A 23029-nucleotide genomic window follows, 5' to 3' on the forward strand; every position below is an offset into this window, starting at 1 on the left:
GTACAATGCGGCACACCGGAAATGGAAAGGCAAACAACTGGAAAACCCTGGAAATGGCGGGACCAGGGTCGCGGGACTGTATGCCAACATATTCAGAGATGTCAAAGGTTATTCTTTCCGGAGCATGGGTAACAGCGAAAATGAGAGTGGAAGAACAGACATTTTGTCCGTAGACTAGAACGTTTCCGCTGTGTACAACCGAGCTGATGACACCACCATGGTGCTAGTGCTTGAGGCATTGTTGAGTTCGGAGAGCGGTAGTCGGTGTCCGTGGTAGGAAAACCAGGGTTGATGTGAAAAACTAAGCGTTCATGTATCAAATGTACCGCGGATCACTTGGGTCGTGAGATCCTTGGACCAGGTTTGACTCGCTGATTCAGGTTCCGTGCGCCGCCGGGTTTATTGATGAAAAATCCATCAGGAGGCTGGAAATTGACCCTGAAATCCTGTGAAGTTCGATACCTGTTATCCAATAAACCCTGTAACCGATCCTCTACCTCGAACTTTCGCCGACTGTAATGCAAGAACGCCCAAATTTTCTCTAGCCCGTACAGACGGCCCGCATCATATTCTCGCAGTGCTTCCTCCTGTAAGTCTCTGAAAATAGCTTTCCGGAACCGTTTTTCTGGACCGTAGCTATAGAAACGGAACAGGCATTCCATCCCATAACGAGCGCTCTCTTCTGCGTCCTCCAGCGCATGACGCCGAAAATGTTTGTACATTGTGCTGTTGAAGTGTTAACGAAGAAAAAACGACCAGAAACTGTACAATATGTTAATTTCTTGGGAGAGCCTCTTTTCTTTACCTTCTTTGTCCCTCAAGCACAGTGCGCGAAACTGATTATAAGCATGGAAGGTAAAACCCTTTTCCTGAACAAGGGTTTGACGCTGATGGGTAATGGAACGCTCATTGAGTATGGTGTCATTTGCTCCGGGATTGAGTTCCATTCGGGATGTAGATGGATTCAACAGGAATCCGACCCGACATTGTATTGTTGTGAAGACCTCACCGCCAGATTGAGAACGTTTCCGAAACGCCCGTTGAGACTGGCGATTCTCACAGTTTGCAGATACCGGGAAAAACTCTGCTATACGTCCCTTGAAATCAGTTCTGCGGTTTTCCTGGCGCTGGATTTCGGGCTTCAAGAAAGCAATTCCGTTTGGAGTTCAGAGGGCGGATTATGGTGCCATAACATTCGGGAGTGACGCATTTGTCGGGATCGGAGCGAACTGTGGTACATAATATACGGATGGAGAATGGCTAATAAACGACGCTTGAATTACAGATGCGAGAAAAAAGCTCCCTGGTGGGGGCAACATGGAAGAGGCCATGAAGGTGTATGGCGCTTGTCCGGCGAAGGAATCATGAAGATAGGACATGCACTGATTGGCATAGATCAGTTGTGCATGGTTTGCGGCTGAAGGATGAGGTGGCGCACTGAGCGGGGCCGGTGGAAAGTATACAAAGGAAGCTGGGCAAAACAGGGTAGGCGAATGATATTTGGAATTTGGAGGAGCAGTGTTTCCAGAAGTTAGGATAGTTGAGCTAGTGTAACTGGCAACTGCAACACCTGAAGTGGTTACAACAGGTTTCCCTCATGGACAAGAATGCCGTCCCTCTTGGGCATCCGTGGTTTTTAATAGGGATTCTGTGACGGCTTTGCATGAATCCTCGACCAATGCCTGAAGTGACCCACTCTTCAAGGGAAGAGGACAGGTTGCCACGTCTAACGACTTTGTCAGGGACGGAGTGGTTGAAGTCTCGAACTGGTCGCAACTAACCACCCTTGATGTGCTAGTCTAACCAGTACCTTCATGGGAGGATGCAATTACCAGTTAACTTGAAAGTATAGCATCGTCGATATATTCCTCTGAAGTTGTCGATGAAGTTCGAGTTCAACGATAATCATCTGAAAGGAAACCATCACGCTCAGTTGATTTCACAACTCCGGCACGCGGCTCTTCTGAGAAGCTACAATTCAGTTCCTCTTGACTGCCCGTATCCACTGGAGCTAAAAGTTCTTAGTGCCAGGAGTCTTATATGCTAATTTCATATTCAGACATCCGAAAATTGTCGGTTTCCTCTCAACTTATATAGAAAGGGACCGTAGAAGTAGCCATAAAATATTGAGCGGAGGAAGGTGGAGCCCATTAGCCGCACAATGCTCTTAAACTGCAACATCTTTGATAATGGAATGAAAATAAACTAAAATATTACACTTCGTCACCATCCTAATCTACATTCATATTTTTCAGCTCACCAAATTTGATTGTCCACCGAAGAAATCATACATCTGGTGGAACTTCGGATGGGACACTTTCCTAGCATCGCTGATACCACGGGATGCCTAGCTGGGGCTCCCAAGACTGAACTCGCACTCTGAAGTCAATTGCCTGTCTCTTTTTGTCGAAAGAGCCACGTCGTAGCTTTCGAAAATTCCATTCCATTGTGCGAACACTGAGTGACGATGAGGGTAGATGAATGAAGATCAATTTAAGGACCGCTTGGTATTCGCAAAATGGAACTAAGTGCTCGAAGCAGTAAGGCGTGAATCGCTTACAAGGGAAGAAAGTTTCAGGCAGTGCCGTGGCCTAAACAATTTAGTGATCTTTCTGGGGTCTACGTTATGTTTGTGGACGCAAAATATACGGGAGTGCCACTAGTGAATTTGATTTTTGCTACGCATATCCTACCTTACTGAACGAATAACGATTCCATATTTCTGGCACACAAGAACTGCTAGTCCGAGTTTTCGTTGCGGCAGGCGGATAAGGCGTACAAAGTTTGGGGAACGTAAGGCTTGCAGAGGTTGATGACCTATGTCAGGTTTTGTGATAAACTGCAGCCGAGTCCCCCAGACATGTCAGGATGGTCATGCTGCTGATCACAGTGGACAACTGAATGAACACAACCAAGGCACATGACTAACACGAGGTTACGGTTCCACGATAGCTAATCACCTAGCCACATGAAAACTACGTCGATCGGAACGGACGTTGAGGACTCCATGCACCCATCCATACCCACCGTTAAAAGTTGAACGCTCAACTTGAACGATCGTTACATCTCTTCTGAGAGGGGTGTACGGTATTCTAGCTGCGTAGTATTCGGCGAGGTTTTGACGTACTGTAGTGGAAGAAAGATGTGTAAGTTCACTAAAATATTGACAATAATGATCACAAGATTGTCTATTCCCGACCGATATGTAGCATACCGTCAGGCATGATCGTACTATTACGATGAGAATAAAAGCACGAGTGACGGGATTTACGGGTGCTGAAGAGGGTGCGGAAAAGGGGCATTAGGCATCATCCGATATAGACTTGAGCGCGCCTAAACCAATGAGGGCGGAGAAACACAGTTATTGGTTTTTATTTCTTTTCGGGAACATAGGAAGCTGAGATAAGGTCAGGTCATTAAGATTTGAAGGGTGTTGGAAAAACGAAATTATGGAGCCCAAAACAAGGGGCATATTATCTGGCACATGATGAGAAAACTTCGAACTGCGAGAAATGACGAACTTGAACAGAGGATCTGGTGGAACAGCAGATCTGCCACGATCTGGACGGCCAATTTAACCTGAAGCCCAAAACCGCCAATGAGGCCTTGGACTGTTGGGCTTAAGGATAGGGTCAAGAAAAGCGTAAGTAGAGATGATGAAACGGAGGAAGGGAGAATTCGGCTAAACGGTAACAGGAATCTCAGAATTACTGTGTACGGTGAAACTGCACAGACTCACGGGTGTCGCTTTTGGAGCAGAGTCGGGTGAGTAGGTTCCTTCGGAGAGAGAGTGGGTGCCAATGCATAAGGCGGAAAGTAAACTGCACAGAGAATGACTGATTTCGTGACAAGCACAGAATGAAAGTCGTCGAGATTTTGAGGTATGAACGGAAGTTTCAGCAGATTAGAATGAAAATGTCCTGGGGGCGGCTGGAGCTGGGTGACGCATTTCTTTGTAGATGCAGGTAAGGGAGGAAACGCGCGAGGGAGCCTCTTCAAAAGTGGGAATTGGATGGTTGCGAGTGTGCCATGAAACTGGATGTGGCGGTGCCGTACCATCATTGTACTGACACACATTAGTTTCTGGAGAGCTGACTGACGGGGGTCATTTTTGAGGTGACTGGGTTGGGATGAGCAATTCTGTGACCGACTGGATTCTTTGAGGTGGCCACGAGAATTCGTAGAGGTAAAACAAAGCGCCGCGCGAACTCATCATCTTCTGGTTCGTAAAGCTGGCACGCTACAGCACCGTTATTAGTATTACGGTATCAACTCACGCCTGTTTATTTGCTCCCCCTTGGAGCAGAAAATGGGAGGGGGGCACTCTCTCGGAGTTTTGTGTTTTGGTCCAGTTGAACATCATAACTTGCCTTATTTGTGGACCATCTGGTAGGCAAACCTGCGCACTTTCTGGCAGAAATAATAAGCTGATCGTATGCGCACTCACCCTGGGAGCAAGCCACCACCTAGCGGGTAAAGTTCACCACCAAGGCAGTCAACGTGACATGATACGCGATGCATTGCACACCAGCGGTCGTTGCACACCAACCATTATGTGAACAAGGGAGACAGTTTGCGCATACAGGCAAAACGTTCACTTTCCACAAAGACACATTACAGTACTCATGGTATCCTTGATCAGGAAGCTCTAAAGCTTGCACCTTAGGGTCATATATTGGTTATTTCAAAAATACCCGCACAAAGAGGTTTGTCGCCCGTTTTCTGTCGACATTTAGTACATCCAGGAAGCGTCGAAAGTGCGGCCATCTTGCGAAGAATATGTGACCGTAGTGACCCTCTCCTGAATGCAACAAAAGCACGGGGCGGGCTCCCGAAGTTTTACAACAGCCAAAGACCTTAGGATGAAATTCAACTATCCGTCTCCTACTTAGCTGAGTTAGCCGGCACTTCCGGCAGCTGAGTGGTGAGGACCATGCAAACTTCATCGGCTAAAAACCGTCACACTTCACAAGACGGCGCCCCATAATTTAGCAAAGAGCTGCAGGTGTCCAACTCAGAACCTCACAGCCGTCGAATTGCCGGAACTCAAGCATACAAATACTTGGAAGCTCTTTGAGTGTGTTTGCGACTATAGATGACCAAAGCAGTGGTATGGCTACCCAATAAGTTACTTTTCAAGGGATGGATGGCAAAAAACTAAAAATAATGACGCTAGATTGGGTATACAATAATAGAGGTTGGATGGATCGGAATGACTAATAATCCTTATCTCTAAAATAGTTCGTCAGTGACCCAGGTCAGCGAGTTAACACCCATCCAATCACGATCGTCCAGGTTATTCTTCTGAACATATAATATATTCCGAAGATAGTCTGAAATGTTTTGATACCAGAGTTAGCACATGAGACTCGCGAATGTCCGCTGTAAGTGCAAGCGAAATCAGAAAAGAGAGTCGGAACACGTGGCCACGTTTGTATTGCGTGAAATTGTACAAATGCGCGTCTTTGTAGTTTTTTGTATTCAAACAAAAAGCGAATATGTAATTAACAAAATATGCAATGTTACACTGGAAGCAAAATAAAGGTACGCAACATTATACCGGGAGATTGCTCCCCTGCTTCCTTAAAAGAAAATGAGCTGGACAAGCAGTGCTTCGCGTACAGTTTGTTCATAGCGGTTACGTTCTGCTTACTAGTTTCCTCGGTCTCCTAGGTTTTCCGTTGGTTTCAATGGCCGCCAGATTCATTCGTAATACAGCAAATCGTAAACCACAATGCATCGTTGGCGCTTCGATCGCTGGCTAGAGGCACGAATACCGCATAATTATTCTTCATGTAATCCAAAAGCCTCCTCAAATGTCATGAAGGATGAAAAGTGCACAACTCTAATTTCTCAACAACCATATCTGAAGCCACTCCTGAAGCAGTCGCACCGGAATTTCAAAATCGAGTGCGCACTAACAGTTATAGGAAGATCATTTAAAACCGAGACAAAAGGAAGGTGGATTAAAGTGATCTTTGCTTTGAACATACGTGTGACGGAATAAAACATTCTGCTCCAAAAATTTTCATTCCACATAAGTTTTCAGAAATAAACATTCTCCGGTCAAGGCTTTGCGTAGAGGGCGGTCCGAGTTGGCAAGCTTACTGCTCCACGCTGAGAAATGAAAGAGCAATGCTTCACATTTTTTCGCTTATCTTTCAGGCGAACGACAGCCTCTGAAAGACAAGGAAAAACCGACCGTAGAAACTTGGGCGAAAGCCTCGATGCTGTGTATCAATCTGTGAATCTGTGAAGGCATTGGATCTACCAATCAGAGGTTGACTTGCTGCCGTAAAGAGTCGCTGGTCGACCAATAACAAGTTGGCCTGTCGGCCGTTCGCGGATTCACGGATTGACACACTGGGTCGAGACTTTCACCCAAGTTTCCTGGGTCGGTTCCGCGACTGCCGCTCACCCGTAAGGATCAAGCGAAAAAGGATGTAGCACTGCTCCGGAAGTTCTCAGCGCGCGGCAGTTAGCTTACCAGCGCGAGAATATCCATAAAAATGCGTCTAATGAAAGGAAGCGATTGTCATGCCAATCCACAAAACTGGTGACCAAGTATCACCTGGGAGCTACAGGCCTATAAGCCTCGCAAGGGTCCCGTCCAACGTGATGGAACTCATCCTGAAGCGAGCTATCCTGGATAACCTTACTTCAAACAACTTGATATCTCCAGCTCAACACGGGTTTTTCGCAAACCGTTCTTGCATGTCTAACATGCTCGTGTTTATGGACAGCTTAACCCAAGTTAAGGACGAGGGACTCATCGGATACCATATTCTTCGACTTCTCAAAAGCATTTGATAGAGTCCCACACGTCCCGCTGCTCCACAAACCCGAGTCTCCCGTGATTTAAGGGAGGATCCTACACTGGATTGACACGTTCATATTAGACAGATCATTTCAATTGAAAATAGACTCGACCTACTCTTCTCCGGCGCCGGTCTCCATTGGCGTTTCTCAATGCTCCGTTTATTAGACCGTTGCTGTTTCTGATACACGTCAACGACCTTATAGATGTTCTTCCGAATCTATGTCTACTTCTTGCGGACGACTTGGAATACTGGAGTTCCAATACCAGTGTCCTCCAAATGGATGTAGACGTTGCAAAGCGGTAGCCGCTGAACTGGCACCTTCCTCTAAATGGCGAAAAGTGCGTTCGTATGTCATTTGGAAGACTCAGCGAATGCTTTTGTCATGCATGTTTAGAAAGGGCTAGAAAACATCGTGAGGATAGACGCCAAAAAGGATTTGGGCACCTGGGCCTCCTCACACTTGTCCTTCTTACTGTACCATGAGAAATCAGCCCAGAAGGCATTCGCCATTTTACGGATGATTCGGCGCATCTTCTCCTGTATTACTCGCATGGACTTCCTAATATTCTACGGGGCCTACGTCAGACCGTTCCTTGAAAACGCCAACCAAGTTGTCTTCTCAGGACGCAAGAAGGATGTCATCCCCATTGAGCGTGTCCGACCAGCTGCCACGAGAATGGTTGCCGGCCTCAAATCCATGGACTACGATACCTGTCTCGCGATGCTTGATGTCTTTTCCCTAGAGTATCGTCGCCTACGAACGTCATGGTTGTACGGCAGTGAAGCATCGGTGCCCACACTAATGTTGCTGTCTTTGTTGATGATGATATTTTGAAAACAGACACCATCGACTAACCCCAGTTGGCTGAGACCTATTCCACTCATTAGTTAGCAAGTATGTCAAGTGGGCACCGACTGAGGGTTTTGTATGCATCTTTAAACCTTGTCGACAGCACAGCGTCTGCTCATCACTGATGCTTTGTTACCGCACAACCATAATTTATTTAAAAACTCCAGAAACTCATTTAGACAATGGATAGAAACCGACTACAACGCCACTGATATAGGTTAGCATCCATATCTTACACTGTCCCCGATATTTCACTCCGTGTGTCCGGGGATCCAGAAGCGGTGGATGGTTTGGGAGTTGCACCTGTCCCAGAGATGAACGCGCTTTTTTGGATTGGATCTCAGTGAGTAGTCTTCTTTGCACCGTTTCGCTGTCCAGCTTAATCAAGTTCAGTTGTTCTCGACATGATAGACTGCCTGTTTTTAATTTCGGTCTATGCCTAAACGGATTATAGTTCTGACGCTGGGAAGGATATTTTCTATCGAATGTTATCCGCTCTCATTCGTCAAGCAAGATGCACTGACGGGCGATGTGAATGTCTGAGTCGATCCTCTAAGCTCCTTGGAATAATGTCTGAGTAGTTTCTTCGGAGTCGATGGTCGTCGCACAGAAAACGGAAAGCGACTCCAGTTGTGTGCTGGCCATCAAATGTTTCTGACCAGTAAGTTCGAATCGCGTAACCTGGCGACCACCAAGTGCAAATCGGCCGTATGCCTGGTTGAATCACCTGCTTTCTTCGGGTAGCATGGCAGCTAGGCGTCTGAAGGGTGTTACAGTTGAACGATTTTTTCCGTCAGCCATAGTTGGAGAGCCACAGTTCCTTCTGGAGCACGCAACTTGATACCAATCACGCCATAGTGTGAGTACCCCCAACACTTCGTCTCCCTTTATGCCCTCACAGGTTAGCAAGAAACATGCCTATCCACCATTTTCGGGAAACTACCGTAGCTCAGCAGTACAGATCTGCGCCAGATCAACCACTGCCTACAGTAAACCAACATTTTGCTGATAACAAGCATGTAGATGAAGCGTGAAAAAATAATGAAGGAATTATGTTAGCGACGTTCCCAGCTGTTTTCCCCACGATAAAATGGCCACTAGATTTCGTCGAGATCGCTGGCACTGATTGGTACCAGGAACTCCATACCAGCAGGCAGCGAGCACGACGGCGCATGCAAATCCTTCAAATGCCAAATATTTAAGAGCCTAAGGAAAGACCAAGAGCTTTTGTGGGCACCGGAGGCTCAATAGATGGAGAAGGCTTTGTTCACATAAACAACCATGCTTTATTATTGATTTGTACGATCGACCATTTATAGGAAAGCAGCAGTTAGTGGAGCGATTAGTGAAAAAGGTGGCTCATTAATCCACTCTAAAAATCACTCTAACATGGGACGGGCAATCGGAAGAACAGTTTAGCTGGGCTCATGCAACACAACCTCTAGAGATGGTGTATATGGGCGAATAGGATGTAAACCGTAATCGTCCGTCAGAAAAATTCGAATTCGGATGTTTTGTAACCGCCCCTGTTCAAAGAAGGCGGATAGTCCATGGTGAGCTATCTGATGAAATCTATTGGCTCAGTGGCCAGAGTGCGAATTTACTAACCGGAAGTTCTGGCCAGAGTGCGAATTTACTGACCGGAAGTTTAGTCGTTCGACCCCGACCTCTGTATCTCGACTTCCCTGTTTAGGCTTGGGCAACCTGGCATTATTCCAGCCCTTGTGCCTCCCTCTGGTGGCATGGCAGTTAGGTACCGAAAGGGTGCTACAGCTGGACGATTGATACTATACGCAATGAATTGAAGGTGTCTCCAAAATGGGGCACGTCGACAGTTATACCTGTCTTCAAAAGGCATGCGCGGGTGCTATGTGAAAACCTGAATGGCATAAACCTGTTGGCCGTTGCGTCGAGGTTGACCCTGGTTTTATGCTTTTAAGGTTGACTGACCATAGGGAGCGACAGATCTCTGTAAACCAAGCTGGATTCCGTCCCGCAAGAGGATGTATCGATCACATTTCGTCCCTCTGACAGATAATAATAATAAATCGTTCAGCTGTAACACCCTTCCGGTGCCTAGCTGCCATGCTGCCCGAAGGAAGCACGAGGTTGCCCAAGCTTAGGCAGGGGAAGTCGAGAGGCAGAGGTCGGGTTCGAACCACGGACCTTCCGGCCAATAGATTCGCGCTCTAACCACTTGAGCCATCTCCCTTTGACAGATCTGCAACACTAACATTTTCCAGGAGCCGGTTTGACTTGAAATGTGCTTTTGACTATGTGAACCTTCAGGCAATATGGCAGTATTTATGAAGCGAGGGTGTCCCTCATAAATTCGTGACCCTCTGTAGGATGCTGTACACCAACCATTACGGGCAGGTGAAGGTTTACGGGAAGCTGTTGCCTGAGTTCACAGCATCAAGTGATGTCAGGTAAGGCTGTCCTCTCCGCCTTTCCTCTGGCATGGTTGCAGAACACTCACTCCCACCCTCCAGTACCTGTGGGGTCGAAATGCTCCAGGTTATGCTAATCGATATCGAGTGCGCAGACGATATAGCTCTCAGTAGATCTGACGCCATTGCAACACATCATCAACAGCATGACATTGGTGTTCAACACTGATTCTTCGGTGCTGTACATCCATGGTTTATTTGGAAGCCTTATTGTAAAGAAGAGAACCGTATGTCTTGATATCTTATTCGGGTGAGAGTTTCTCCAGATGTTTGCCTTAGTTGTCGTGTTTCGTTCATTTCCCTACCCCTTTCGCAGTTTTTTCCTACTCCATACATCTCTATCTCTGTATTCTTCCCAATTTAGGTCACTCGATTTAACCCGCTATACTGTGCACCGACCAGGTCGACAAACGCGTCAGACTTTCTGTCGGATGTATGCCACCCACCCCTACACCCATCACCGTTCTCATCGCTAGCTTAGTTTTCCGCTTCCTCATTCTTCGTATCTACTTATTTCATTTTGCCTTCTATCCGTAACAGCGCTCTTGGACGTCCTCAGCGGCATGCTATTTGGTGATTGTTTCCAGTACACAGTTTTCTGTCGCATCATTTCAACCAACACAAGTCAGTGCTGTGCACGAGCACGTCGCCATTGTGTTGCCATCTACTTGTTATGATCAAACTGAGCCGTTGTTTTCGCACCATTTATTGGCCACCGGGTTTCGACACAACCAATCTCGTATGCTCTTGTGAATCGTGAGCAACATTACGAGTGAGCGCGTTTGGTCCAAATGATGGAGCCCGATGATTTGGGTCATACACAGCACCGGTTACTGTGAACCTCGTGGATCGAATTGGGAACAACTCATTTCTAATTCTCAGTGCAAAGCTGTCGTGCAGCTTGAAGATAGGATAGGAGTGAGATACTGCTACCGGCGCAAGCAAAAAGCAAGAGTCAGGTTCAAATGGGACTGAGATGGGTCAGCGTTCAAAGCGCTGATTTACTGACCAGAAGATCCGTGGTTTTTAACCCAACCTCCGCATCTTGGCTGCTCCTGTCTAAGCTTGGGCAGCCTGGCAGTATCTCAGCTTTTGTGCCTTATTCAAGTGAAATGGCAGCTAGGCGCCGAACGATTATTTCCTAGTCGGCAGCTGATCCCCTAACAACTGAGGTGTCTTGATCAAAGCTGTGAATCTGCATGTGGCATGTCAGCATCACGGTTCACAAATTTTATACCAACAAAATGACAGGCTTCAAGGGCGAATGGGTTCTACTTATAGCATTATATATGTATATCTATATATAGGATATGTTCGAACAGTATTATTAAATTCTGGATTTATTTCTGAAGTAACCCGGCAATTACGGGTCAAATAGTTTTCCATTTCTTCGGCCGAGGGTGGAAATGTGAAAAATGTAGACGGCTCAACAATTTTACCATACGACCTGCCATTCTGTCCCTCCTGTCTCTTCCTGTCTGATATGACCGGCTTTGATCACTTTCCGGGGTCCTTCTAACGAGGCGAGTATGGTTACATGCTATAATGGGGACCGGGAAATGCTTGTTTTTTCTGAGTTTGGAACTCATTATACTGGACGTCAGGCACAATCTGATGGCAGTAGTGTTCATTGAGTAATAGGATTTAAATACGACTTCGTCGTCAGAATCTTAATTTGAAACCCTGCTTTATTTACGGATTAACAACAAACAATCTGTTCGCCTGTTTTAGGACTTGCTGTTTCGAAACTCTTTCGAACAGTTTACGGTTATTGTCACATTTTCAATGGAAAAGTGGTTTTTGTTCATTGTGGTTTCACCTCACAAGAGATAGAATAATGATAATCCTGCTGCTCTTCTCACAGAAACCACTACACCAAGATGGCTTAAGTGGTTAGAGTGCGCATCTACTGACCGGAAGGTCCGTAGTTCGAACCCAGTCTCTGCCTTTCGACTTCCACTGTCTAGGCTGACAGTATCCCAGCCCTCGTGCTTCCTTCGGGTGGCATGGCAGCTAGGCACCGAAAGGGTGCTACAGCTGAATGATTTTTTTTATTGCACCAGCGTGATTCTTCCAACAAAGCTTTTAATCCCTTTTGATCGTTTTACAGTTCACTCTGGCGCCCCTCCTCGAAAGACTATTCTCTGCCTTCTCCCACAACCACATGTTTATGCTCATATAAGCCGGATGTTTCGAGTATCAGAATGTGGTGGCGAATCCTTCTGTAAGTAACTGTTCGAAGGCTTCTTCATCCTTGAGCGTAGCACATACCTTCACAGTCCAGTTGTGATAAAAAGGGTACAGTTTGAATCTTCTAGCTCATTCTTATCGAACCCAGCTAGCAGATAGTTTCCCAATTCGAGCTGCAGCCCGTCTCACTGTCCGGTCCTACCTAAATGCCAAAAACAAGCGTAAGTTTCCGCTTCCAAATCCCACTAATCTGTATGCACTTTAGTTATGGAGAGTCCTGAGTATGCTTCGAGTCGAGAAGCAAGTAGGCAGCTTTTCGACCAACTGAGAGAACTATTTCGGAGTATCTCCCGTGGAAAATAGTGAACTTGCGGCTTACTTGATTCGTTTGTTCTCCCAATAAACTTTTCGTATAATGCTGATATATTGCTTTGTTTATTTCCACCTAATCTGTTGCGAGTTGAACTATCCTAAACAGCGACGAACAAGAGCTTGTAACAAGCTTGACTGTAATCGATTTCTGGTGCAAAACTGAGTATCTAACTTCTGAGTATCCAAACGCGGGGTGGTGACTAATGAACTTTTAAGATGGTCAACCTTCTAGCTGAGCAACATCTCAACAATGGCAGGTCCTATGGTCACTGGGCCACAAAATCACCCTGAAGTACAGTTTACTGTTTTGGATTTTTGCAGCGTTACTTTATACCTACAAATGTAGCGTACCTAAATGACTGACATTGTACATTGGCATTTTTCATCCTTCGGTTTCTGGTATTTTAGTCTATCAGCCGTTGTTTCGCGGTATCTATAGGTTTGACTTTGTAGCTACGCACTTTCGGTGGTTACGACAGTCTTCAAAACTGAAGTGTTTATGGGGAATGTATGCAAGCCATAGAAACAGCGTGCTCAGTTAATCCACTGATATATATGATCTGCATTACGGGCCAGTTCATGTCTACGCAAATGGATTTGCTTACTATATTCAAAACGTTGTAGTTTTATGGAAACCTGTTGAATGAAAACAGTAACGAGCGGTTTGTTGTGTTTGTTCCTAATAAACAAACTCTCTTTCGTAGTCTTCTCGACAGTCGTAAAAATAAGGCATGACCACACTCGCCACGAAAGTTAGAAGCATGTGCCACTTGAAGTCGTGAATACCCGGGATATTTCAACACCAACAGGCTTTCTTCGACGCTTTCTCAGGAATGGCGAGATGGCCCAAGTGTTTAGTGTTCCAGGATGGGAACCGCGTGATCCTCATTGTGCCTAGTTGGAGACACTACAAGATATGGCTGCCAACCGATGTCAGTGGCATTCTTGTTGTCAGTTTCTATCCAGATTGCCTGAGTGAATGTCTGGAGGTGTAGGCACCTCGGAATGATTGTATTAAGCTAGCACTAAGCCCCTCCCCCTTCCACGTTTATACTTTTCTTTACAATAAGGCTTCCAAATAAGTCATGGTTGTACGGCAGTGAAGCATCGGTGTTGAACACTGATGTCATGCTGTCGATGATGATTGATGATGATGATGATGATGAGTGCGAACTTACTGACCGTGTTTGGAACCCGACCTCTGCCTCTCGACTTCCCTGTCTAGGGTTGGGCGACCTGGCAGTACCCCAGCCCTCGTGCCTCCCTCTGGTATGGCAGTTAGGCGCCGAAAGTGTGCTATAGCTGAACGATGTTTTTTCTCAGAAAGGTTGAAGTCCTATATGGAATGATGTGTAGTTGATCCATGTTTTACTTCACCAATGCAGGATGTCTAAAGTGCTGTCAGAAGCTGAGTCACGTGCGGAATCACAAGGCAAGAATTGTGAAGTTTTGAGGTCTGCCAGTAAATCTCCGTAATACACCTATAAAATTCATGTTGTCAGTAGCACTGATATATATGATCTGCATTACGGGCCAGTTCATGTCTACGCAAATGGATTTGCTTACTATATTCAAAACGTTGTAGTTTTATGGAAACCTGTTGAATGAAAACAGTAACGAGCGGTTTGTTGTGTTTGTTCCTAATAAACAAACTCTCTTTCGTAGTCTTCTCGACAGTCGTAAAAATAAGGCATGACCACACTCGCCACGAAAGTTAGAAGCATGTGCCACTTGAAGTCGTGAATACCCGGGATATTTCAACACCAACAGGCTTTCTTCGACGCTTTCTCAGGAATGGCGAGATGGCCCAAGTGTTTAGTGTTCCAGGATGGGGACCGCGTGATCCTCATTGTGCCTAGTTGGAGACACTACAAGATATGGCTGCCAACCGATGTCAGTGGCATTCTTGTTGTCAGTTTCTATCCAGATTGCCTGAGTGAATGTCTGGAGGTGTAGGCACCTCGGAATGATTGTATTAAGCTAGCACTAAGCCCCTCCCCCTTCCACGTTTATACTTTTCTTTACAATAAGGCTTCCAAATAAGTCATGGTTGTACGGCAGTGAAGCATCGGTGTTGAACACTGATGTCATGCTGTCGATGATGATTGATGATGATGATGATGATGAGTGCGAACTTACTGACCGTGTTTGGAACCCGACCTCTGCCTCTCGACTTCCCTGTCTAGGGTTGGGCGACCTGGCAGTACCCTAGCCCTCGTGCCTCCCTCTGGTATGGCAGTTAGGCGCCGAAAGTGTGCTATAGCTGAACGATGTTTTTTCTCAGAAAGGTTGAAGTCCTATATGGAATGATGTGTAGTTGATCCATGTTTTACTTCACCAATGCAGGATGTCTAAAGTGCTGTCAGAAGCTGAGTCACGTGCGGAATCACAAGGCAAGAATTGTGAAGTTTTGAGGTATGCCAGTAAATCTCCGTAATACACCTATAAAATTCATGTTGTCAGTAGATCAGGTTGCTGTTGATCTGTTCGCCGAACCTGGCATTTGGCTTGCAAACTTTTTATCATCATTCGAGGAGGCATCAGTACGTGGGTAGTTCTGCCCTTCGTTCTTCTCTACCCAACCGCGCATTGATGATGCCTCCTCGAACGGTAACGAAACGCTCGCAAGTCAATTCTCAAGCTTAGCGAGCAGATCAACAGCCACCTGAATAACCACCAGTGAATACACTCGAGATACCGATAATACAACACACTGCCAAATTTTTGTACACAAAACAGACGCAAATTATGTGGACTTCGGCCTAAGATGTTGCCGAGGTTGGTGTAAGTCTACGGAAACCTGTACAATGCTATAGAGAAGCATACTTGGAGAAGGTACAACTTGGCAAGATCAACAGCCACCTGAATAACCACCAGTGAATACACTCGAGATACCGATAATACAACACACTGCCAAATTTTTGTACACAAAACAGACGCAAATTATGTGGACTTCGGCCTAAGATGTTGCCGAGGTTGGTGTAAGTCTACGGAAACCTGTACAATGCTATAGAGAAGCATACTTGGAGAAGGTAGCAACTTGGCATGATTTAACCAGGAAAGTGCGAGCTCAATGCAATTGGTCAAGTAGCTTCCGTATGAGCTTCGAAAAATTAGTTCAATAGTTAAGGATCACTAGGAACTGGGAGTGCGTATCGGAGCTGTGAAAGAGATGCAAGTAAAGCGGGGCTTTCAGGTGGGTGGATAGTTTGAATGGTGGAAAAAGGGACAATCGATTTATCATTACAATGTGTTTCGCTCAGGAATGACCACAGTTTGCTCTTTGGGAGCTTTAAATTTGTTGCATGTTGGCACGTAGGCTTCAAAGCCAAGTTGACCTTGCTCCTCACGAATATGTTGAGTCGGTATTGGACATCGGATCAGGTATAATAGCTTCATTCATAAGCCGTAATCTCATCCCATCGCGAAGTTACAGTGCCAAGCATATTTCTCATTTATTTCCCTCCAAGTGTATAAAGTGGCGTACAAATGAAAAGTCCATCAAAAAATTGCATTGGAATTCACAAGAACCTTATCGTTGATAGGATGGAGAAATCTGGGAATCCTGATGGGTATTTCGTCCTGTGAGTAAAGTCAAGGATTCTGAAATGACGATAAGCACTGTACATCCGTTTCATTTTTATTGTGGATCATCCGCAGTGCACACCTCACGAAACTCCAGGGAGCCTCGAACCTACGACCTCCCGGCCATTTCAGCTCCGAGTGGTCAGCCGGTGTAAATAAATCAGGTGAAAAAATGAGTGCCGCAAGAGTTACAAGGTTTTCTCTTGTTGAGAGAGATTCCATCATTTTCTGGCCATTTCGATTCTAATTAATCTTTTATCTGGCGCCTGTCTTTCGGATCAGCCATCAAGTACACTTCAGATTTAGCGATGAATTCATCTATGTGCCTTCGCCATGCTGACGCACTTCACGGAGGCGCAGTCAGATGTAGAACAGAATGCGAGTTGAGTTTCAGCATCATGGAGCGTAACGGTTGATGTGGGAGACACGAACCACGGAATTATCTTGTTCGAATATCCAACCCACCTGTGTACTTATGACATTAGGTGAAGTAAGTTTCCCATGGGGCAGACTTCGGGGCATTTGTTCCCATTTTTCCCTCGAAGAACCATCCCCACGAAGCCGAAGAGGAGCCACTTGTAGTCACTGAGGTGGATTGTGTACCCTACAGCTCGACGAATCTACGCTGAATAATCGAACTAGACCATATTAAGCAAAACATGTCTTGGCGGTTTGCAAAGATGGTGTAGATGGATGATTTATTCATTATGACTGCACGAACCTCGTTCACTGTCGGATCAACTCCTGATTAAGTCGCTTTCATATGAAAGCGGTGTTTGAGCTATACAGTGGTGGGGCATCTGGATATATTTCAGTCGTGAAGATGTGGTAGTGCAAAGTACTACCCATGAATAGAAAGAACACCTTTTACAAACGACTTAGTGAAAATGATGATGTGGGGAATTCACGCAATGTTTACGAATGCCTAGAATCTCAAGTTAGCGACCATTTATTCAGAGTATGAGGCCGATGAACCAGGTGTTGAGTATTCGCAAGTCGGGGAGATGCTGCACGGATTAGTTCCTGGGGACACAACAATCCTGAGGCCGAACATGTTCCGACAGCTGCTAGTTTAATTCAAGAAAAAATAATGTGAGCGTAAATGGACAAGAGAAACGCAGTGGAGTATAAAAGAGGATCGTGCCTGTATTTCGTTCTGCGTTCGAATCAAATAACAAGTCTGTGTGTCTACAGAAAAGCAAATGTAAAAATTATCGCTGCGCAATAAGATGTGCGATTGTGAATCAGAACATAGTATTTTGATCAGTGTATTAGCTAGAACTCGGTCTCAGCATATTTGTGAAATAATGGTCTTGGAATGCATGCGAGAGAATGTTGTGTTGTCGCAACTCAATTTAAGCTGATATCAAGCAGACTGCAGTCAGAAACCAGACACAATTTTCCCATTCAATGGTATGTTTCTGGGAAACTTGTCAATTGGATCACGAAATTGAAGGGGGCAACCACTCCACTAACCTTCACTAGTTTATTGGAAACCATTTTTCGGCCTGTGATTTGGATGTCTCATGGTATAAAAATGTGGCAACTTGTGCTCATGAATAATGGTCAGAGACTGGCGTGATGGGTAATCCTAGACTGGTTGAGGTTCAAAAAGTCGGTGGCAGAGGTGAAGTATAAGACGCTGTTGTGGTTGCATCGTATTATGAGACGCCACCTTCATCTCTACCTGTATCATTTCACTTTATTAAAAAACATCACGGAAGAAGACAAGGAACAACGTGTCACGTTCGCTAACTTACTACTGGACAATGAAGAAATCGTTCCCAACATTTTATGGAGCGATGAAGCAAATGTTACTTGGATGGCATAATCAACAAGCACAATTGAGTGATATGGTCCCGTGAAGCTCCTTATGAGTACCTCACCCATAATCTCCATTCTCCTCATCTCTGCGTGTGGATGGGATTCTCCTCAAAGTGTCTCCTGCGTCCCTTTTTCTTTGATGCTACGGTTTCCGGCGACATTACCTCAATATGCTGCAGACGCATGCTATCTCGCAACTCAAGCAGCGCAAGAAGTCATCGTTCATCTTTCAACAAGATGGCGCTCCACCCCACTACTCAAACCAAGTGAGAACTTACCTACGAGAGCAATTTTCTGATGAGAATCATTGCTCGTGGATTTTTAAACTTTTGGCCTGCAAGGTTACCCTATCTCACACCTCTGGATTATTGGTTTTGGGGACTGATCAACGCTCGCGTATATCATAAAAATAAACCGAAGAATTTGGTGGACTTAAGAGCAAGAAGTGAAAGGGAGTGTGCACGAGTGACGCTTGAATAAGTTAAACATGCCGTGTCCCACATCTCATACCGCCTCCAACTTGTTATAGAAGAAAGGGGCGGTTTCTTCCAACATCTTTTGTAATGCCAGTTTGTTCACAATGAACCTCCATGATGCATGTATTTCCACATCAAAATGATAAACAGTTGAATTGGTGTTGAAGTTTTAACATGGGCATTATTTCTTGCGTCTATTATGAGACACCCTGTACACACAGCTAGGACCTTTTTATCACTTCCATTGGTCTAAATATGTCCGCTTTCGTATTTTCTCCTGAAGGATCTTTGTGCATTCACCTCATCACATCGTACTTTTGATACTATAGCTTTGCCTTCGTGTGCATGAGGCTCTCCTCTACTTTTGAGCGTGAGACTGGTTGAATAGAGATCATGTTGTCATTTGTTATAGCGTAAAATATCAAAAGATTCAAACTAAAAATTGTTCTCTAACACTACAGGTAAGCATCGGAAGGATATTTTGTATGAATATAACATTTGTGGTCACCAGGTAATTTTTTGAATCATACTCCTGTTATCGTTCCTGAATATCTAATCCGCAAGCCAGAATTTGCGTACATAAGAAACTTGTTACGTCGAGAAATACACTCAATTGCAAACCAATTGGGTTTTTACGAGAGACTCAAGTGAATCTCTTGTTTATGATATTCTACAACTGACAGTGATACACACAGGCTGCGGATTCAGTTGGCACGATATTCGAGATATCGCGATATATTTTCATAAAGGAAACTACTCACACGGTTGCTGAAAACTCTTCGACAGCCCATGACCGGTTTCGCCCTTCTTGGGGCTCATCAGGTAGGCGTAATCCCCGAGTTTCTATCAACCTCATGTTCTACTTGAACCCAATTGATTTGCAAATGAGTGTTTTTCTCGAAAACAGTCGAAGAGTTTTCAGCAACCTTGTGAGCAGTTTCCTTCATGAGAAACTTGTTACTCGTTTGTTTTTTGTTTCTTTTTACAGAGAGGTCTGGCCTATTGAGAGCAAAATGTAGCAGACTTATTCAGCAGTTTGTGTTGCAAACGACATTTGTGGTTAGCATATTTTTCACAATGTATTTTTTCAGAATGAAACAAAATATCAGTGGAGTTTTTTTGCAGATTTTACTTCTGAAGACATTTTATGAGCTGGAGTGGGCTAGAAAGGATAGGAAAAAATTCACAAACGAAGCGCCCGTTTCATTAGGCAGAAAAGGTCACCTCTCATCGAAAGGGTTAGTAGCATAAAGCGTCCACGTAACCGTTGTGCTTCAATCAACCACTGGGTGACGTCCGAATGCTGCACACCAGGCACTGTCTCATTCGCCTTTTATCCATACTACTTTGACCAAACGTTAGTAGAGTAGAATACTGCTTTGCAAGTTAACAAAGCGTTTCTATGTATTTACTTAGTGTCTATGGTTTGTAAAGCACACTAAAGGTGAAACCAGCAACTTGGTTTGTTTTCCGAATTCACTCTGGAGTGCTCAGCTTCCATGACCATTTTACGGATACATATTCTATACACTCATCGAATCTGCACCCACCCAGAGTGCCTGTAAAATGCATAATCATAGCACTGCGGATGATGTAGTTGAGATTGGATATTTTTTTGTATGCGAAGCCGTAGATTACAGTGACAAGTAATAACGTCTGAAGTTTTGCTAAAATTAGCAGTTCAAAGAAGAACATATATGAGTAGACCATATGGCAGAAGCATCAATGTGAAGGTGAGAGGCAACATTCACTTTAGGGGCGTTTCCGTTGTTTCGCTTTAACACATCCAGCATTTAAGCAGATCTATAGAATATTTTTATTTGGCGTAACAGTAAGGAAGATCTTTGCCTGATTATGGCTGCGAGACGTCTTTCTAATTTAGAAAGGTTAGCTTTAAAAACCATCAGGTTTTGACAGGGTTCACTCGCATGTATAAAATTTTACTGTAAGTGAAGCCAGCTTCTCCAGAATTCCCAAATCTCCTCACACTACCAATAATCCATAGGTAGCTCGAGGATTCCGTGATTGAAGGATGAGCGGAACTATATCCTGTCTAAGTGCAAGCTAATCACACTGCCGTTCGTGGCCGGACGGTTATGTGTTCCAACTATTAGCAAGGAGGTCACGGATTCCAGACTCTCCGGTGTTACGTGAGATGCGCACTGCTGATGATTCCCAATAAGGATGGAACGGCTGTACTGTGCTCCTCGGCTTTTCAGAATAGATTGGCTTCACCTACAGGACGAAATATCCACAAAAAATCACTAGTATTTTTCCTGGACAAGTATTTTCAACATGATTTTTATATGTCGACCGTTCGCATATCTGCATAATTATGAGATGCTGGTGATCCAGATCTCTTCGTCCATGCTTCTGAATAATTGATCAGTGTCAGTGGCAAAATTATTCTCGGTCCTGAAAACGTCTGCTCGAACCGTACGACTTTCCTTAAGCTATTCTTTTTAATGACTACCGTTAAATCTGTGTCTTTGTCCCGATGCAGCTGCATGTTTGGTCGCCAATGACTTATGTCAAGGCTAACACCTCAATGCGAATATCGGGTTTTATTTAACAAGGGTTGCACTGGGTACAGTGGATGAAAATCAGTTCCCTAAATTGATAAAGATAAACGAGGCGAGCTTGAAGTGAAGACTCTTCCGGTCTCAAACGAACACAGAAACCTCAAGTTTGATTTCGTCTTAATCAATAAGACGCAGCTAGCTGATCATAGAAATTTGCATGCGGCTGGTTTTGCTTTTAACTTCTACTGAAATGGAAAGCAAAAAGGCCGAAGTTAACACAATGTTAGATCAGCAGTACCAGTGGTACTAACCAGAGAATAATGCGAGAACCAAGCTAAATCAATCCGAGAATGGTGAGTAACCGATTTAGGTTGAGCAGATCAAGGTATGTTACATTTATTAGATGATAAAAACAGGTGCGTTTTATGAACTGTCAAACCTTGTCCGATTTGCACATTCATGCACATCGTAGCTGCAGGTCGGCAGTTCCATTGAACACTTTGACGATGAAAAATCTGTTAGAAAATATTAGTTTCATTTGAAATAAGACTGGTAAACCGCATCAGTGAATGGCTACTGACAGTATTTGGGCTTCCGATGACAAACGCGTGGTTCACTGTAGGTCCAGCATCGCTTAGCGCGATGTGGACACTGACACATAGCTGCGCCACCGCGTGGTAAAGAGATCTAGATGACGGATGGAACTAAACGCATTGGAGTTCACGGATTGGTGCACGCAGAACCACTCGTCAGACTCCGTAAATTGCCACCCAATGGACCAGAAGGGAGCTAGTTTTTAGGGATGTAAAACCTGAACAACCGGGAAAATTCAAAGGAGTTCTGCGAAGCCTTAAGACAAAGTCGGAAGGTATTCACGTCCAGATCCGTCTAAATGTTAATAGGTTCAACAAAAACCTATATGTCAATAGCGGTTCTAGATAGAGTTGTAAAATGCTACCAGGAAGGTAAGACCAGTTTGATGATTACCTAGCGTGATTTGGGGGACGAATTTAGCCTCCATCGAAACAATGCGGGATCTGAAAGCGAATAACAACCGCCCGGTCCAAGCTTTTGAAACACCCATAGAACACAAGAATAGATGGTGGACCAACTAAGCGTTGGGCTGTAATATTACGCCTATCATACCAGTTGCAAATAACTCTTTACCGGGCTGAGGAAAACCCCGCATATTAAGAAGATTTTGGAAGACAGACAGGTCTGCTGGAAAACCAAACAATCTCGGCGAAGTTCTGATAGCACGGAGATGCTATTTTCAACACCTCGGAACCGACTAGGATGTGCTAATTTGGGCTAAGTAGTCCACATGCCTTAGCAAACAGTTAAGTAGATTTGTTGACATTCACAGAACTGATAACGGACATAGGCTGCAAACAGTGGGAGCAACTGATGTGACTGGTTTGCTCCTAGCACCGTTTACGCTGGAAGAGTTGGCGTGGCAGAAGTGGCTTTTCCACATAGAATGCACAGTCTGTGAGATAAAGGAAGTTTTGCAAATCCTGAACATTTCAAACGGAAGCGCTCCTGAAGATCAGTTTTGTTCTCAAATATGTGGAAGCATAATCAATACAAATAATTCAAAAGGCGGAAGTTTGTGAACAGAATTAACCAGGCTGGGTATTGTTTGTGAACTTTACCAGGGCCCTGAACGCATTCGACAGAAGAGCAATGTGTAGAGAAATTTACGGATCTATTACAAAATGAGAAACCTCCATCACAGCCATGGTCACTCGGGGGGCCAGTCAATACATGGCCACATGATGCAGTCTCTGTGTTTGATGGATGAGCGACGCTATATCCTGTCTATGTAAGTACTAGTCACATTGCTGTTGAACCACCGCTTGCCGAACGGTTTTGTGTTCAGTCCCTGACCGGAAGATAAAAGGTTCGAACGGACGACCTGAGTTCCAATATCAACGTT

The 23029-nt window shown here is 44.8% G+C and overlaps 1 protein-coding gene across 1 annotated transcript; it reads right to left on the bottom strand.

Moving 5' to 3' along the window:
• Window positions 1-332: 332 nt before the first annotated feature.
• Window positions 333-722, bottom strand: T265_01931 (hypothetical protein; the record flags this gene model as incomplete). Its single annotated transcript, XM_009166057.1, has 1 exon — window positions 333-722. The coding sequence occupies one exon, from the start codon at window positions 720-722 to the stop codon at window positions 333-335; it is 390 nt and encodes a 129-aa protein (XP_009164321.1).
• Window positions 723-23029: the final 22307 nt, after the last annotated feature.

This window comes from Opisthorchis viverrini (genome assembly GCF_000715545.1).
Source record: "Opisthorchis viverrini unplaced genomic scaffold opera_v5_21, whole genome shotgun sequence".
NCBI lineage: Eukaryota > Metazoa > Platyhelminthes > Trematoda > Opisthorchiida > Opisthorchiidae > Opisthorchis > Opisthorchis viverrini.